Below are 17451 nucleotides of genomic sequence, written 5' to 3' on the forward strand. Positions count from 1 at the left end.
TGAAAACATCAACCATCTGTTCCTTTTATTTGGTAGCTCACTATTTCAAAGAAAAGTAAATATTACTTTCTAGAAATGTATTTGCTGTCATACAACAGTAGGTAACAAAATAGATAGTGTATTAATTGCAAAATCTTACAATGTTATTAGATGCTAATGTGCTGTCCAGTATACTTAATGTACAATTATGCCAAAAATGCTAATTTCATAGCTTCCTGTTGGTTCCAGTGCAAAATGAGGTACTAAATTTTGGTAAACAGTTTCCTTAGCTACTCTTTTTAGGCCTTTCTACTTCCTTCGGCCTGGGTTGTATTTTGGCTTTTTAAAGAGCTTTTTATTAAAAAGTTTGTGTTCTATCACACACACCTCTTCATGAATGTAAGAAGGCTGTACCCTCAGAAGAAAGGAGAATAAGCTTAGTACAAAATGATAACTCTGTGGAAAGTCCAGTTCTCTGTAATGAGCCAGATGACCACACCACCTGAAATGAAAGAAATAGCCCTTAAATTAGAAGTATATTTACTTAGCATTTATATATTTAACTGTAATTAGAGGAAAACTCTAACATTTTATCTATACCATAAATCGCAATCCTGGCCCACAGTGTCAATTCTGTAAGAGGGGCCACTCCCACCTTAAAGAATTGGGACAAGGTATGTTCAGAGATGGTACAGATTCGGTACAGGAGAAAAAAGTGTAGAGCTTCTTGCTCCTGCTGTGAAACAGGATACGTTTCCAGATAGAGGATATGTTCTTTGCCTTTCAGAACCAAATTGAAATGGTATTCTTTCTAGCAGCTTTTAACAAATACAGCAAAGTGTAAAAATGGCTATCAACCTATCTTTAAAATTACTAAGACTATTCAATGCAGACACCCCAGGCTCCTTCCTCTTCTCTACTCTCCTTTGCACACACTCCTTAGGCTCTGCTCTCTCCTTCCTACCACTATGCCATGTAGCCAGTCCATTTCTTGTCTGTTGCCTTTGTATGCTAAATATAAATCAAAAAATAAAGGAGAAAAGCTTATTTCAGGCCAATGGAGTAACACAGGAAACAATGCAGCAAACACTGGTCRGGCTGACAGAAGGAGGAGTGCTATAACTACATTCTGCCATTAGCTATCATGGCAAAGATTTTAAGAAGAATGAGGAGGTTATTTTACTGATGAAGTATAAAATGAAAACAGCATATTAGTCTTACTGGTAACAAGCATCAAACTCAAACTGAACCAAAGATGACTCAGAGRAGGCTGAGTAGATAGCTCTGTAAATGACCAGTAGCAGGGCACTGTTAAAGTGCAGTATTATTTCTTGGATCAATGTTTTAAATTGAAAAAAAATATCTGACATAACATTTGCTTTTGTTAGATGTGGTGAGTTTAAAATAACATAAGATCCAGCTATTTCAATAATAATAATAAAAAATTTTACATTCATATGGAGACTTAGGTTCTATTCACTGTATAAGCTCCATACATCTTCTAGCTTACTAGGACACTGCCCTAGGACTTGGAGAAACAAACTTTAAATTTCCCCTCTGTCTGGTTCAAAGCAGCAGTCTTAAATATTCACCAGAACAAGGACTGGAACCTGTCTGTCCCAATTCACAGGCAAGTGTGCTAATTACTAGACTGAAGAGTCATTTGCTTGCTTCCTCTGGCCCATCAAACATTCACAATTTTACCTCAAATTAGAGCAAAAGATGGACCCATTCCAGAGTGTCATGCAGGCCACATTTTAGGGAGCAAAGTATTTGTTTAAATCCTTCCCCTGAGACAGGCACAGAGGGAATCTGAAACCAGGTCTGTTGCATCCTAGGTCCATCCTCTGCCCTACAGATCTTTCCTCATGTTCCGTGAAAGCTGCCAGTGGCCTCTTACAAAAACTAAATTAAGTTGTTCATTTCAGCAGTGTCAAAAAGATCTAGCTGACTCCACAGCCYTACTCATATTTTTTCCTTCACTTCAAAGCATGCGTTAAATTCAAGCTTCATATCTAAAATATTTTGGTTGAACCAAATCTGCATTTTCTGGCCAATATGAATTAAAACAAACTAACAAATGAAAAAATATGTTTTCATATCCTAGCTTAAACTTGAGATTCAGCAATTATAACTCTTACAGCAATTTAGGTGTCAAATTTCAACTTTCAGTGGGAATGGGTGGGAAGAAATAATACTTTATATTCTGAGCTAAATGCATTAAATCGATACCGTAAAGCACTTGATATATTGCAGCTACCTTTTTCACAAGACTAAACACACACATACATACATGTAACTCTTTTTTCCCATTTTGTGCTATTTTTTGAGCTGTTTACTTTAAGAGATTCTAAAAAGAGATAATAAAAATGCCAGGTGATTTTAAATTTAGATGTAATAAGGGAAAAAATCAAATTTTCTCAAAATTTCTCATCTATTATAATACATCATCATATATTATCTCAAATAAAGAATTATATACCCAATGAATTTAGAATTAAGTTTAAAATTTAAAGCTTTACAAGAAAATACAAAAACACTACCAACAATTCTATGAACTTCAGYTTTTCCCACAATGAAATTATACACTAGCCATAGGATTAAAGTATTTCAGTAGTCCCAGTCAGACCACACTGATTTTGAGAGAAAGAGAATTACTAAGTTTGTTTTTAGTTCTATTACATATACGCACACTTACATAGGATAAAATCTCATATGAGGGAGTACATATTATTTTCTAAAGTTAAGTGTCAGATGTATAATTAATTACTCGCATTGCAAATGATATAATGGGAAATTTAACTGTTAAGAATTTAAATTCAAATCTTGTTTCACGAAGACTGTGACAGTTTGCCATTAATATTTTAATGCATTACATAGAAAATGTAGGCTTAAAAACAGACTTTGCATGAAAAGATTATTCATACAAACACATTGAAATATCTACTCATTCAGTGTGTATATAAGATTTACGCAAATTTGTGGTAAAAGGATTACTACCCCTCCTCCCCTTAGAAAAGCTTCTTGTTCATACAAAAGAATGAATCCATACAACCAAAGCTCTTGTAATATAACACTTTGTTTACATTATTCCAACCCATTTCTGTCACAGTGGATATGTGAAAGGTAGTGTGAAAAGGAAAATAAAGATAAGCAAATAAATCCAGTAAAAGAGAGAAAAACTTGCATACATGTAAAACTCAGTTATTTTCAAAGGGAATATACAAYATTTAAAAAATCAGAAATGTATTACTAAGTTTTAATAGGAGCTATTGCTCTCTTAGGCATGACATGCAGAAGCATATATCAGATAATGATTTAAGAAATTATTTAACACACTAATGTGAAGTAAGATTTCAATAACATAGCCTGACCTCCTTCCTCAAAACATACTCGAATTGCACATATCAGAAATTCCGGAGAATTCAGTCCCTCTGCAAAGTCCGTATTTTYGAGTGAAGTTTACCAGTACATTCATCTTCTGGATTAGGATTCCATGATACAAACAAGAGCAGAACCAAAAAYTGGCGTACAATCCGGTAGCCTTATCTACACCACGAAGGGAGTTTGTAAGAAACACTATTTTAGATACTTCCTATTCCTTGGGGGAACTGAACTGGTAAACTCCCTCATTACGGCTTTTGTTTTTTTATTGCTAGGCTGTATTGGCCACWGTTCTCTGCTAGGACCCACCAAGGGGAATACTCACTGTTTTTTTGCAGAATTTGAYACAGGAGCAGAAGGCGGAGTGACAAGTCTGACAAAAACCAGGCCAGAACTATCCACACGAATTTATGCAAGGCTGGGTTAGCTGGGCTATCATTCTCCTTTCTACTTAAGTCCCTTAGTTATTTAAAGAAAGTAATTACACAAAAAATAGCATGACTGTTTTGAGATACATTTAGCTAAAAAAAATGAAATTCTACTTTATTTGTGAAGTTAAGATTTGAGAACAGTTCTCTGGTAAAGATAGATATTAAGTGTCCTTCATAGCACGTTTCCTTTTCCCCAACTACTTCTTTAACTAGTCCAGTGTGCTTGCAAAAGATACAACTGTTGATAATTTATATGTTTAGATGAGATAGCAATGGTGCCCTTTCACTCCCAATCACTTTATTTTGAAATATATTTTGGAAGCAAAAATTGCTGCTTAATTGAACTCCAATCGCTAATTCCAACATTAATTTTGATTAAGGTCAGTACAAAAGAAGCACACTGATTTAGAAAATAAACTCCTATGCTTTCTTTTTTTGGAGAGCCTGGAGGGTGTAGGGGGTGAACTAGCTTTCCCATTCTCTGGAGAATTCTGCTGCAATAGCTTTGTCTACTATTCTATGAAGAAGAAAGTGAATATTTCTAACTAGCTGCTACTCTTGCCACGTGACCTCGGTTGTTGATTTTGTCTCATCTCTTCTCTTCTCAGAAGCTCACTTTGATCACTCTTCATATTACAATTTGTCTACACCCAGTCCAAGACTAACCATTGCACATATGCCCCTTTCTACAAATAATTTTAACTATGTATGCATACATAACTCTGCATACACCCCTTGTCATTTATTAAAAAAGGTACTTTATTTTCAGAACTTTCAAAAAATTATATATATATATATATATATATATTTAATAACAGTTTGCATACTTACTTCTCAGTACATAGTTTAAGTGTACACAGCCAATAGTCAGGGTTCATGGCTGTAAGTAAACCATGTTTTTCTTGCAAAATTCCCTTCAGGCTATGCCCATGGAAACAACTCCCATCTGTGTTTTCTTCAGACCAGTTTAACTGAAAATTTGAAGGATTTGGCTTTTCAGCAGGTTGCACTGAACCAGACAGCTTGCCAAACTGATTCTGTAAGTTCACAACTATTTCTGTACAAATAGAAACAAAAAACCAAGACAAACTATTAGAATACCRTTTAGTGGTGATTTACAAAAGGAAAAAAAAATGGATACTGGTGCTTTTTTCTTCCCCCCCCTGCACTGCATACTGAGAAAGGCTAAAGGACTATATGTTGTCTCCTCCTTTTCTATTTAATATTCACTCTAGAGAAAGCTTTTGAAAGACTGTTGAAAATACCATGTCTTTCATACCTAATGATATTAGTGCTGAGGTACTCCCAAAACACACCCACTAGAGCTAGTAAAATCCATTCAACATTGCTGATGTTTTTTATTCTGATAGCACAYGTATGCCAGGATGCCTTTCACTACATTTAACTGGTCATATGCTATCACTCAGAGCGGACAAGATTTACTGAGTAGCTTCCTGTGAAGCAGAGTTAAGGATGTCTGGTTTACCAGCTTACTACACATGTGGATACAGGGCTAAATTTTTCACCACGCACATCACCACACCACCTTTCCCCATGGCTACTGAAATACTCAGAAATATTCTTTCTGTTGTTTAATATGGGTTAAAAACAAAAAACAAAACACACACTCCAGTTTTCCTCTTAGTGGAGCATTTTATAGGTTCTCTCTCTGCTTTCCATCTTCAGAACCCAATAGGAACAATATTATCTTTGAGACCTCTACCCTTCTGTCAAATGTGACAGMTTATGACCAAATTTTCATTAGTTATTGAGGCAGATGGAGAGAAGGCATGATGATAGACCAACACACCCACATTAAAACACTATATGCCTTTTCTCCTTAGGATAAAAAATAGGCTAAAAAACACTCCTGAAACTTCAATTTCTTTTTATAAGCTGCACCAAGAAAGCTGTGATTTAAAAAGATCCCATTCRTAAATTGGAAAAATACAGTGAAGAAGTTCTAAAGTGATCTAAGGAATGGGAAACTGATCTTTCAAGAGGACACTAAAATTTACTATTAAAAACAAAATCTGAGGAAGGTTTCTGAAAAGATTTATCAAATATGTAAGTGTATGGTAAACACCAGGAAGGGTAAAAAGCTATTTAAGTTAAAGGACAGTTCCATGACAAGAAGCAAGCAAACCATCCAGAAAAAAACAGTGAGTCAAAATTAGGAAATGTTTAAACATCAAAAGGAGAACAATTTTGGAGCACTCTTTGCATAGGTATTTTTTGTCTCTACTATTTTAAAATTGTTATAATGGTATTATGTAATAATCTTGYTTGCAATGGCCAGTGACAAAGTTCAGCAATCTAGCCTCTTCCTAGTTCTGAGACAAGTAGAACCAGAAGCGGACTCTAGAGTAGAAGAGAAATCATTAGCAATGAATGATTATTCACTTTTTCTTATAAACACAACAGTAAAGGGCATCCAACTAAATAATCAGTTTCAAATTAAAAAAATTTATTTTTCTACAGAATATGACTTAACTGCAGGATCATCCTACATCATGTTCAAAAGTGTATAAATAAGTTCTTGCAAGAGAAGTCCAACAAGAGTTATTCAAACCAAATATGATGTTATAACTTGTTTAGAAGTCCCTAAACCAGTCACTGCCAGAAACTGCTAGACTACATCAAGGGAAAAACAGCACATGCCATACTTCCTACCATCTCTCTTAATATCTCCCATCTACTAGATAAACAGAACAAGGATCTTGAGGTTTTATACTTGGCTAAATAAAATTGTGGTTTCCCATATTTCCACGGGTAATTTTTAATTGATACAGAAAAAAGAGAAAAATCCAGTCATTTCTTATAGGTAATTTCTAGAACTACTAAAATAGAGACAGATGAACCTTCATTCTGATCAAATATAGCTAGCTATTTAAGTAAAGTCATATTCAGACAAAACCTCCTCACTTTCTACAGGAGACCGCAAGAATGAGTGGGAGAAAAGAGGGATATACAGGATCTACCAAAGGACATACTTATGCAGTGATAAAAGGAAGTAAAGGGGAAAAGGCACACCAAAGCCATGGGAGAGCAGTAACAATTCATGAAAAACGCAGTTATCTAAAGGCAGCTGACAAATCGGTGAAGATGAGGACAGAATTCTCATCCTGAGATTAGGATAAGTAGGTCATTTAGGGAGACTGGCAAAGGCAGTTTGAGTTAAGCTTGAGGAAAATGACTGTCTGAAGAATTCCAGCCATGGGTTGTAAAATAGTATATTAATTGAGCACAGAGATAAAAGAGAGAAGGAAAAGTATTTTAAGATGTAAATGTTATCACGGTTAGGGCTTGCAGATTTTCTATGGTGGGAAAAGTTGGAACAGATTTTTGCATTGATTGAAAGAGGCAAAATTTACTCACGCCTTCTCTTAAGAACTTTAGATTTCTTCTTGGCTGAGTAAAACAGTGGCTTTTCACATCTCCACAGATACCTATCAGCAAAAGAAATGAAAATTGTAAGGAAAAAAAGACAGTTGGAGTAAACATATAAAAGAATAGTAATTTCTTACAAGTAGTATTACAGCTATTTAAATAGTCTAATGATTAGTGCCATTAATACTCCCTCCACTATGTATACAGGAAATCTTTTTTTCAGACAAACTGAGGCATGTAATCATAGATTTACTGCAATCAGTTGTTTGATTGTATAAGCTACTTGTCACAGAAAGTGAGCATTTAATTATTATGCTGGATTAACATTATGAGTGTAAATAGAAGACTAAGATATGGATTTAACTGCTTCATTCACCCAAGCTTACTGTGTTCAACTAAATGGCAAATTACTAAACTTTTCAACTTCTGTGCGGAGCAATATTATATAAAATTTTTTTTAAAAACCTCTTACTTAGCTCTTTCTTCAYCCAATTTCTTTTGCTCCACATCCAAGGAATTTTTTATAACCTTGCACCACTTTTTGAAGTCGAAATATGGACCATCTGAAGAAAAMATTCAAAATTAAAATTTCAGGTTTAAGAAGAAAAGAAAGAAACGTGTAATATTCAAAAATTGGTCTACATGCAGTCAAGATCTTGTTTCTTTGGTCTGTTAAAAACCCTGATTTGTTTATGCCCACAGAGAACATACTTGATCTAGCAATTCATCTACCAAAGAAATAAAAAGTGGAAACGCAGTAAAAGAGCAGGACGTCTTAAGAATTGTGGAGAAGTTCCTTGGCTTTGAGTAGTTTTCACAGATTTAGTACAATTCAAACCTTCCCTCCTTTCCAGATGTTGAGCCTAAAAACTACCTCCTTGTCTCTACTAAATGAATTAGATCTCAACAATGTGAAGTGGCCTTCATCTTTTTGAAAGCTGACTTCAATGAATTAATAACACTATAGATCAAGTTTAAATATGAACGAATAACTTCTAAAGAAGCTCAGATACAGGATTTCAAACAGTTTGATCAACTCCACAGTCTTTCCTACCACCTGTGAAATGATACAGGGCAAGAAGGACAAACTTGATGACTGCATGTATCAGCCTCCCACATTTTGGGAGACAGGAACTTCTTTCACTGATATGTGAACAAGTATTTACCAACAAACACCAAAACATGAAAGCAATGTTTATCACGCCATGTTTAGCAGCATGTTTATCATCGATGCTCCACAGAAGCACAGGACTGAAGTGAATCAACAGGGTACAGCAGGTTTAAGAATTCCAGACAGAATCATACATAAGTATAGAGAATAATTTTTGAAGTATAATCAACTCTTATTACCTGTGGGTGAATTACCTGCATTGTGAATTAACTAGGAGTTGCATTTCCCCACCACTCCAGCTGCACTGCATGCGACGCTTACCAGCTAGCTGTTCAAACTGTTTTGAAGGTGACTATGTTGTTCTCATAAGCAAGCTTACATATGTTTTCTACTATCTATGTTTTTCATTTATTCTAGTTATCCTGCCACAGGATGTTTTAAATGCTAATAATATGAATGGATTCAAAAAGTGGAGGACAAATGTAAGGGAGAAAAATCCATCACTGTTTTTTAAGACTCAAACCATGGTGTGCTGGGAGGGCAGCCTAGGGGAAGAAATTTTTTTTCATGTATCTTGATTTTTACTCTTTCTTTCAACATCTGTCACAAGTAAACCCACTGTTAGAGGCACCATGCTAGGCTATATTTACCTTTTATCTGACTAGTGCTGCTAATCTTAYGCTGATATAGTTGAGTCAACTGGAAAATATACAACTCTGATACAGAATACTGTTTATGTTCAAAAAAAATATGTGACTGAGATGTATATATGTATGTGTATATGTATGCAGTTCAAGAATATATACACACAAAAGTAATAGCTAACTATAAATACCTACTTTCAGTAGGTATCTGCAACTTTCAGTGTCTTGAATGAAAATATAAGAGTTGAACTCCCCTTTCCCCTCCTTAAAAAAAAAAAAAAAAAAAAGAACTGTTCAACTGAAAATTAAGTTAACATAATCTGGATCTTTAAAACTAAGAATTAAACATTATTCATTTCAGTACACTAACTTTGCCAAAATGCCAGAGGCAGTTTTGAGCTTTGGAACTAATCAGTACTCTAACAGAAATTCTCACATCAGCTCTTCTGCACAGCTGCTCACTGTCACTGTAACATTTTAAGAATAGGRACAACATAATATAGTGCAAAATGCTCCATGCTGTATGCTGTAAGATTTCAAGGYTAAAAAGCGCGCAAAGAATGAGCTGGTAACCCCCAAAGGCAGTAAGACTTGTTAATAAGGGAGAAATTCCATTAAGACATTAATGGCTTTGAGCCTCAGCTCAAAAATTGTGCAACTTCTACTTCTTGTCACTATCATGTATTTCAACTATTCAAGRTAAATTGAAAAGAAAAATAAGATACAAAATACATTTGTGTATCTATTTGAAAATGAATTACGTTTGTTTGTTTAACAATCATGACTCTCTCTAGATATAGCAGTATTTGTGTTAGCATATTGCTAACACTGATTTTTTGCTGACTTAAATTTTTAGAAAGTAATGCAAGGGTCAAAATGGACCCAAAACTGGATGGAAAGTTTAAAACATAAATCCAGGCAACGCACCTTTGATCTTATCTTCAATTGTGATCTGGATAAGACCAATGGAACACCTTCCTGAAGACTTCTAATCTTTGATTCGGTCTTTTTGCCCTCAAAGAACCATGTTCACAACATTATCTTTCCTATCTTAATTGCTGCTTGCTTTTCCACACTCTCTCAGGATTATTTAGACTAAGAAAATAGATTACATCTGAAATATAAATATGGTACACACTAAGACATTTTATTTAACATGACTAAACAAGTTTGGATTTTATCACGAATGTSGTTTGATGCCCCTAATAAGTATCTGCTATTTATGATCAAAGTGTTCSCTCTTTACTGTGTAAGCATTCAGCTTTACCTGGCAGACATGAAAGGACAAAATTCTAAACAAAAGGAGACAAACACACAAAAGGAAAAACAGAAAGGTATCTAGCAAAATATGTACATAATTCATCTATCAAGTACAATAAAAGTTATACAGGTAAACTGAGACAATTTTATTCAAATAAGATCTACTCTTCTCTTTAAATAAAGGTTCTAAAAGAATAACTAATGAAAAAGTATTAATGAATGCTAAAACCCACACATTTTAATGATCAATAGCACTAAATCTTTCAAGCTTGATTACAAAATTATTTAATTTACAAAATCATAACAGACTGCTTCCACTAGAATATTTATGTACCTTCTTTGTTGTTTTTATTTCTTTCTTCAGCGAAGTCTGACAGTAGCCTGAAAAAAAATACCAGGCTGACTATTCTGTAGATCCAAAACCTGCACTTTTAAGACTTTAAATATGGATTTCAAATACAACCGAAAAAAACATCGTAACTCCTTTTTCATTCCAAGTTCCAGATTTAAACTGATGATTTCAAAAAATAAGTAACATTTAAGGGCAAAGATACTTTCAAGTCTATATGTTTCCRTTACTGAAGTCAATCAAAATGCAAATACATAAATTAAATATTAACAAAGAAAAATATTTAATATGGTCATTTGCACAATTTGAATTTTTGGGCTTCGAAACAGATTTGCCTGTACACTTACCATTCATAGTGATCATCTAATAAAAACAGTAATTTGAGCACCACTACAATAACTGCTGCAGCAAGAACATCATATTTCACTTTTCTTGTTGACTTATTTCCAGGCGCAAAAGTCAGGAAATCTGCTTCTCCTATATGGATCTTTTTCACCACTCGACAAGTCCAATTATGCAATTCATCTGATTATTATAATTAAAAATAGAAAATGAAAYGTTGAGACAAGCTAAAAGTACTTTCACAATGCAAATACGTTAGTGATTTGAGGCAAAAAAAAATGCTTCTAACTTTTGGGACAATTAGACAACTTTTTCCATCTGAAAAGTGTTTTTGGATATTTTTATAAATATTAAGTAATCTTCACTGTATTTATATAAAGAAAGAGTTGCAACTTATTCTATATGCACAGGAAAAAATTTTGCTAGTACAATTTATATTAAAAAAGAAAAAGACAACTGCAGTTCCAAAAGAAGCAGTATGGTATCTATAGTCTCTCATTACTTTATGCTTATTTTTCACACATACAAATCCCCCAAATTTCTCACCTTTCCTGTTTAGCAAGAAATACAAGAGTTGATTACATCACCATCAGATTCCACAAAGGTTAGCAATGTATGACTAAGTACAACGCTAATCCATCTATACTTTGTATTCCTTTGTTGCTTACAAAGAGTTCAGTACGAAATATTTTTTAATACTCTCAGATGTTAGTAAAACCTAAACAAAAACTGAAAACCATGAAAGCACTTCCAAAACACATTGTATATACCTTTRTAAATATTATCAGTATATTTGTTTTTATTTTAGATATTTAAAATGGACTCTTCGTTATTATTTAATGTCCTAAGAAGCAGCACCAATTCATTGCTTAATTTACCTTTTTAGGAGTTGCTACATAACAACAGTAGTCCTTTTTCAAATAGTGAATAAAGTTTCTAAGAAAACATAAAGCATAAAATATTCTTCTTTTTTAAATATTTTCTGGAGTATTTAGCTTTGTATTTCTTCGTAATAAATAAGAATGTGCCAAATTTCTAGACTCTGATTTGATTGATGCTTCAAAATAATGTGATTCTACATAGGATCTAAAAGCATAAAATCAGCATTTCTGCTCTGGAATTTTAGCCCTAAATCTGAAGGCTCTCTCTTCTTTATTCAAYTGTGAGCATATACCAAAGCTATATAATTTTATTTCAGTGTAACTCATTGCAAAATAAAACAATAAAAACCGCCAAACCATTAATTGTTAAAATGTACATGTTTTGAGAAAAAAATAAWTTACAGGCTATTTGTCCTTAGAAGTCATCTTAAGTGAAGGTGATACATGATGGGAAGTATGTTAGCCCAGCAGATAGATACCAGGACTGATTTGTTTGCTAGATAATTAAATATTCATTATGSAATTTTAGGATTAAAAAACAAACATTTAATACTCACACAATACGTGATTTCAATGCTAAATCAGAAATAAAGTGAGATAGAAGCTGACTCGTCACATAATATCACTTATTAATACTAAAATTAATGCTAATAAGTCAAGTAAAGTCACTTTTCATTTTCATTTATATGTATGGATCTCAAGATGAGCTGAATTTAATTTAATTACTCAGATTAGCTTTTAATAGAAAGGGGGAAATCAACACAAAAAAAGCACACTGAAATTTATTGTCTCTGTAGAAAGTTAGGATTTAAAAAGTAGTCCTTTAAAATACTGTCTTAGCAATTGTTTGCTAAAACATTTACATTAAATAATGAGAGTAATGCAATCAAAGCCAGAATGCAAACCAGTTTTTAAAAGGTGCAGACTAAGGAGAACTCTCTAAAACAGTGACATTCAAGAACACTTTTTCATTAAAATTGAGTTTATAAAATATGTATTCCAAACCCATTCAAAAGTAGTACTATTTCATAAGACAATCCCACTTGTACCGAGATTCTGACTTAGTGAATCATTTCTCTTAAGTTAATAAATCGCYTGATTTCAGCTAGTACCTCTTATTTCACATGGATACTCAGAGATTTGAAATGAAGCATCTCCTCAACAAGTTTACAGAATGAGCACTCAAAATTCTGCATATCAGGGCCTGTAACATGTACTTCAAATGTTTGATGAAGGCACTTTTTACAGAAATTATCTTTCAGGTTCTAGCTTAAATGTGTATAAATTAGAAGGAAAAGAGTAGTAAATTTTAAAGTAGTAATTCAAGTCTTTTTACTAGAGTTTAACACACCGAAAAAATTTGTATTGGTTCAAGTTTGAGAAAATATTTACCAGGCAAGTTAGCTTCCATCAAGTACTTCATGCACAACATGTCTGGATGAAGAAAGCAGCTCTCTGTTATATCTGGAAACCGAGGCAGCTCTAAGAATGAGGCAAGTTGAAGCATTTTGTTGWACACTTCTTCATATACAGGCCATGACTGAAAGACATTAGAGTATTAGCGTATTTTATATACTTCTGCTACCTCTGTATTAGTTACTGATTTAAAATATTGTATTATTTAAAGCAGAAAYACTGCTTTCTTTAGCATCCAATATGAAGTAATCATACATAAAGTTGCTTGTCAGACCTGCAACCAATGCATCACCTTTTACATARAGTGATCAGTATGTTTACAGATGCTCCAAAATTGAAGACATACCTTAAAAAAAGTGCAATTGAGAGTGAAATTTCTAAAGTTTTAACAGAAAATCGAATCACAGAATAGCTGAGATTGTAAAGGACTTCTGGAGACCGCATAGTCCAAATCTGCTACTCAAATAGCAGGGTCACACAGACCAGGTCGATCAGGGCTACGTCCACTAGAGTTTTGAGTATCTCCAAGGATGGAGWCTCTGCAACCTCTCTGGCCAGCTTGTTCCAGTGTTTGGACACCCTCATTCTCTCTATATATGTATAYGTACATATATTTATTTATTTATTTATTTATGAACTTAYGCTTAAATGCAATTTCTTGTATTTCAGTTTGTGCCCATTGCCTCTTGTTACTGGGCACCACTGAGAWCAGTCTGACTCATCATCTTTACACCCTCCCATCAGGTATTTAAATTGTTAAGATCCACTTTCATTCTTCTCTTCTCCAGGCTAAACAGCTCCCACTCTCTCTGCCTCTCCTCGTATGTCAGATGTTCCAGTCCCATCATCATCTTTGTGGCCCTTCGCTGGGCTCGCACCAATACAATTGTACCCCTCTTGTACTGAGGGGTCCAGCACTGGACATAACCTCTTCTTGCCCTTCTATGTTTGGAAATGGCTTCCAGGACTGTTCATTCCACCACATTCCCAGGAATCAATGTGAGGCTGACAGCCTCAAATCCTCCTCCTCCTCTTTGAAGACAGGGTTGACATTTGCTTTCTTTCAGTCTTCTGGAACCCCTCCTGATAGCCATGACATTTCAGACATTACTGAGAGYGGTCTCACAACACTGGCCAGCTCGCACAGCATTCATGGGTGCATCCCATCAAGGCCCACAGACTTATGTAGGTTCAGCATGTTTAATAAATATTCCCTAACTTGATTCTGATACATCACGGTAAATCTACCTTGCCCTGGACTTCCCTGCTYATTTCAGGGAGCTGGTACTGCTGAAGGTCAGAATTACCAGTAAAGACAGAGGCAAAGATGGCCTTCAGTACTTTGGCGTTTGTGACCTGGTTGCCATTGTCATTCAGTAGCATGCTCACATTTTCCAGTATCTTCCCAAAGAACCTTTAATAAAATTTCATGCAAAAGAAAAATCTAATTCCATATTTGCATAGTCATTCACAAAAATCAATCTGCAACTCTTTCTTTTCAAGATTACTAACTATATAAAGGAAGTTCTCCCTACTTCTACTGAAGCTTTTTTGCCAGAGAATGTAGTTTACAAACTGATTCTGACATGCTTATTCATAATAAAATCAACAGGATCAGTAAAGTCTGCTGAAGCAAAGTTTGGACTGCAAGTTTCAACCCTCATTTCTTAACGCTTTAACTGCTTTATTAAATATTGTTCTATACTTCTTATTTCTTTATACTTTAAATGATTACTTGAATTTACGTGTTAAAATGATGCTTTCCAGTTGTTTGGGCTACTTCACTATTTTAAACAGTACATTTTCTTTTTTTTCTGCTTTTTTGTTTATCCAATTCAGTACCTTATCATGTATTCATACTTAACAAGTCAGTTATGTTCATAAGGTACTTTCCTTATTAGGAATTTAGCATGGGCTTACACTTMAGTTCATGGATTTAAAACATTTCTGAAAAAGAACAAAATCAGGCTTCTGTTTTTATAGACAAGATTAAAAACACATAGTAATTACATTTGCAACAACAGTGGGACTGAAATAATGGCTTTTCATTCAGTTATTTGGTTTATTCTATTTTAATATAAGTTAGGCAGCCAATGCTGAGATTGTATAGGTCTGAATGATTGCCAACATTCCCATTCATTTTTTAAATGATCTCCCCTCAGACTGCAGTCAAGACTTATTTAACGGCATGAATACATGCTTAAAAGCAAATAAGTAACTCTATTGTCACTATTACACATGCATCTTTTTTGTAACAGTTAGGAAGTATCATGTTCATTATATTTTCTAAATGGTATTAAAAAGTGGCTTGGACTTCTACAGGACTATCTTGATAAACAAGAAAAACACGCATTACCAGACTCCTACAGAAGCCCAAGCTTACAGCACTTTCCATTCCTTTTAAAAAGTAGTTCTAAATTAAATACTAAAATAGTCTTGAAACAAAACCTGACTGGTATGTAACTTCTCTTGAGTGTATTTAGTGAAAAATTAAAGTCATAGGTAATTCAAATAAAAATGTCAAACAAATAATATTCTTAATTGAATATAATGGAAATATGTTTTTTTCTTTCATGAAAAGCAGCTGAATTATCAGTTTCTTAGTAACATATTAGAGGTGAAAATGAAAATTAAGACAACAGAAATTTGTTCATTGAAAGCATTCCCATTTTCAAACATTAAAGTATCACCAGTGAAGTTATTTGAACATTCTCATTTAACAAAGAGGTACTTTAAAGAATACAGCTCCTAATTTGAGGGCATAGGGTAGGTACCTTATTTCACTTTATAGATGAGCTTCTCTTACTGAATCTGGCTAAGGAGATAGTTCTCCTGTCCTAGCTACTAGTGAATCATCCCTTCCTCCTCATGCCCAACATTGATTTTTGTTTCAAAGTTTTTAGTATCCAATCCAGGCTTTGGCTTGCAATTTACAGAAGTAAATTTAGATCTTTTTTTTTTTCAAATGAATATTAATGCTCTTTGTTTCACAACTGCAACTGACACCTTTTTTAGCAGCAAACAAATGATATAAAAACTACAAATAAAAAACAAATACCGGCAGCCATCCTTTGGCTTATTTTAAAAGAGGTGTTAACAGACAAGATTATTCTTAATTGGTAAGTGTTGATAGAGAGATGTAAACAGCATTGGGACATGGAGATCTAGGAAGGGCATATTAATCCACCATAATGTATCACCAATCCTATGTACCAGAATTTAACCTCCTAAACTCAGAAACATTCGCTATAACACTGTAACATTCAATGTAACAGAGCAATGAATCAGCGCCACACAAAATTAACTGAACGACACATTTCTAGGGGTACACAGTAATTCTTTGAACTGTAAACTACAAGTGAAAGCGGAATCAAATGTAAGACCACATCTCAGCAGGGCACATCATAGCGAATGGCTGAAAGCACGAAGGGTGAGGGCTGAGACGGCAGAGTGCTTCAGTAATCAAGCACTGAAAGTTCTTACCAATCACTACATACATTTGATATCTTGTCTAATTCTGAAAGAGACATAACTTCATACAGTAAATCTCTTATTCCATATTCAATGGAGGCCTAAAACCAAAGAATAACCAAATTCCATGCAATAAACATACTCAATATTAGCAAAATACATTAAGAAGATGCAAAACTGCAGACAGGCAGCCTCAAAATCAACAAAATTTACCGCCTTCCACCTAGCTATGCCTCTCTCCCAGGAAAAGAAAGAAAAAAAATAGTACTGATAAAACAAGTTGTACTGAAAGTCAATCAATGAATCAACCAGCAAAGCAAGCTCCAGAGCTGCGGGCTCCTTAACTGAGAAAAGCCTGCCTCCAGCACCTTGTGATTAAATGCTAAGGGAGGAGTACTTGGGCAAGAGGGTCAGCGTTAGATCATGTGCCACATTTTCTCCAAGTAACTTTCTCTTATCCAATCACAAATTTAAAAGTTTTGCATTATATTTTTCAGTTGTGCTTCTGTACAAAATATTAGAGACAACTGCCCCATCAGTACAGTTACTAGACTCTTACCTTCTGCTTCCAGAACCTGGAAACCATTCAACATAAAAACTTTACCTACAAACCTTTAAGGGCACCTAGTTCCTGGAAGATTGACAGAATGCCCTCCTAAAGCTATATCATCTGACTGCCTTTTCAGGTGTTTCACTAGTTGGAATTTGTTTAGACTGATCGACAATGACAAAGTCTATAACATGTCTAGATTTGGATACAGAGGTTATCGAGGACAAACTTAAGGGTTGCATC

General features: G+C 34.3%; 1 protein-coding gene across 1 annotated transcript in view; it reads right to left on the reverse strand.

The window, feature by feature from the left end:
• Window positions 1-17451, reverse strand: part of TAF1B (TATA-box binding protein associated factor, RNA polymerase I subunit B) — a 47399-nt gene continuing 29948 nt past the window's right edge. Inside the window, exons 10-16 of the mRNA XM_085309717.1 lie at window positions 13164-13311; window positions 10896-11073; window positions 10534-10580; window positions 7657-7747; window positions 7173-7243; window positions 4626-4851; window positions 1-481 (exon numbers count right to left, since the gene is read on the reverse strand). Coding sequence (XP_085165843.1) covers window positions 289-481; window positions 4626-4851; window positions 7173-7243; window positions 7657-7747; window positions 10534-10580; window positions 10896-11073; window positions 13164-13311 — 954 coding nt within the window. The 3' untranslated portion in view covers window positions 1-288. The remainder of the gene's footprint in view (window positions 482-4625; window positions 4852-7172; window positions 7244-7656; window positions 7748-10533; window positions 10581-10895; window positions 11074-13163; window positions 13312-17451) is intronic.

The sequence above is a fragment of the Rhea americana genome, unplaced genomic scaffold (genome assembly GCF_003343005.1).
Source record: "Rhea americana isolate MKP2758 unplaced genomic scaffold, rheAme1 scaffold_300, whole genome shotgun sequence".
Classification (NCBI taxonomy): domain Eukaryota; kingdom Metazoa; phylum Chordata; class Aves; order Rheiformes; family Rheidae; genus Rhea; species Rhea americana.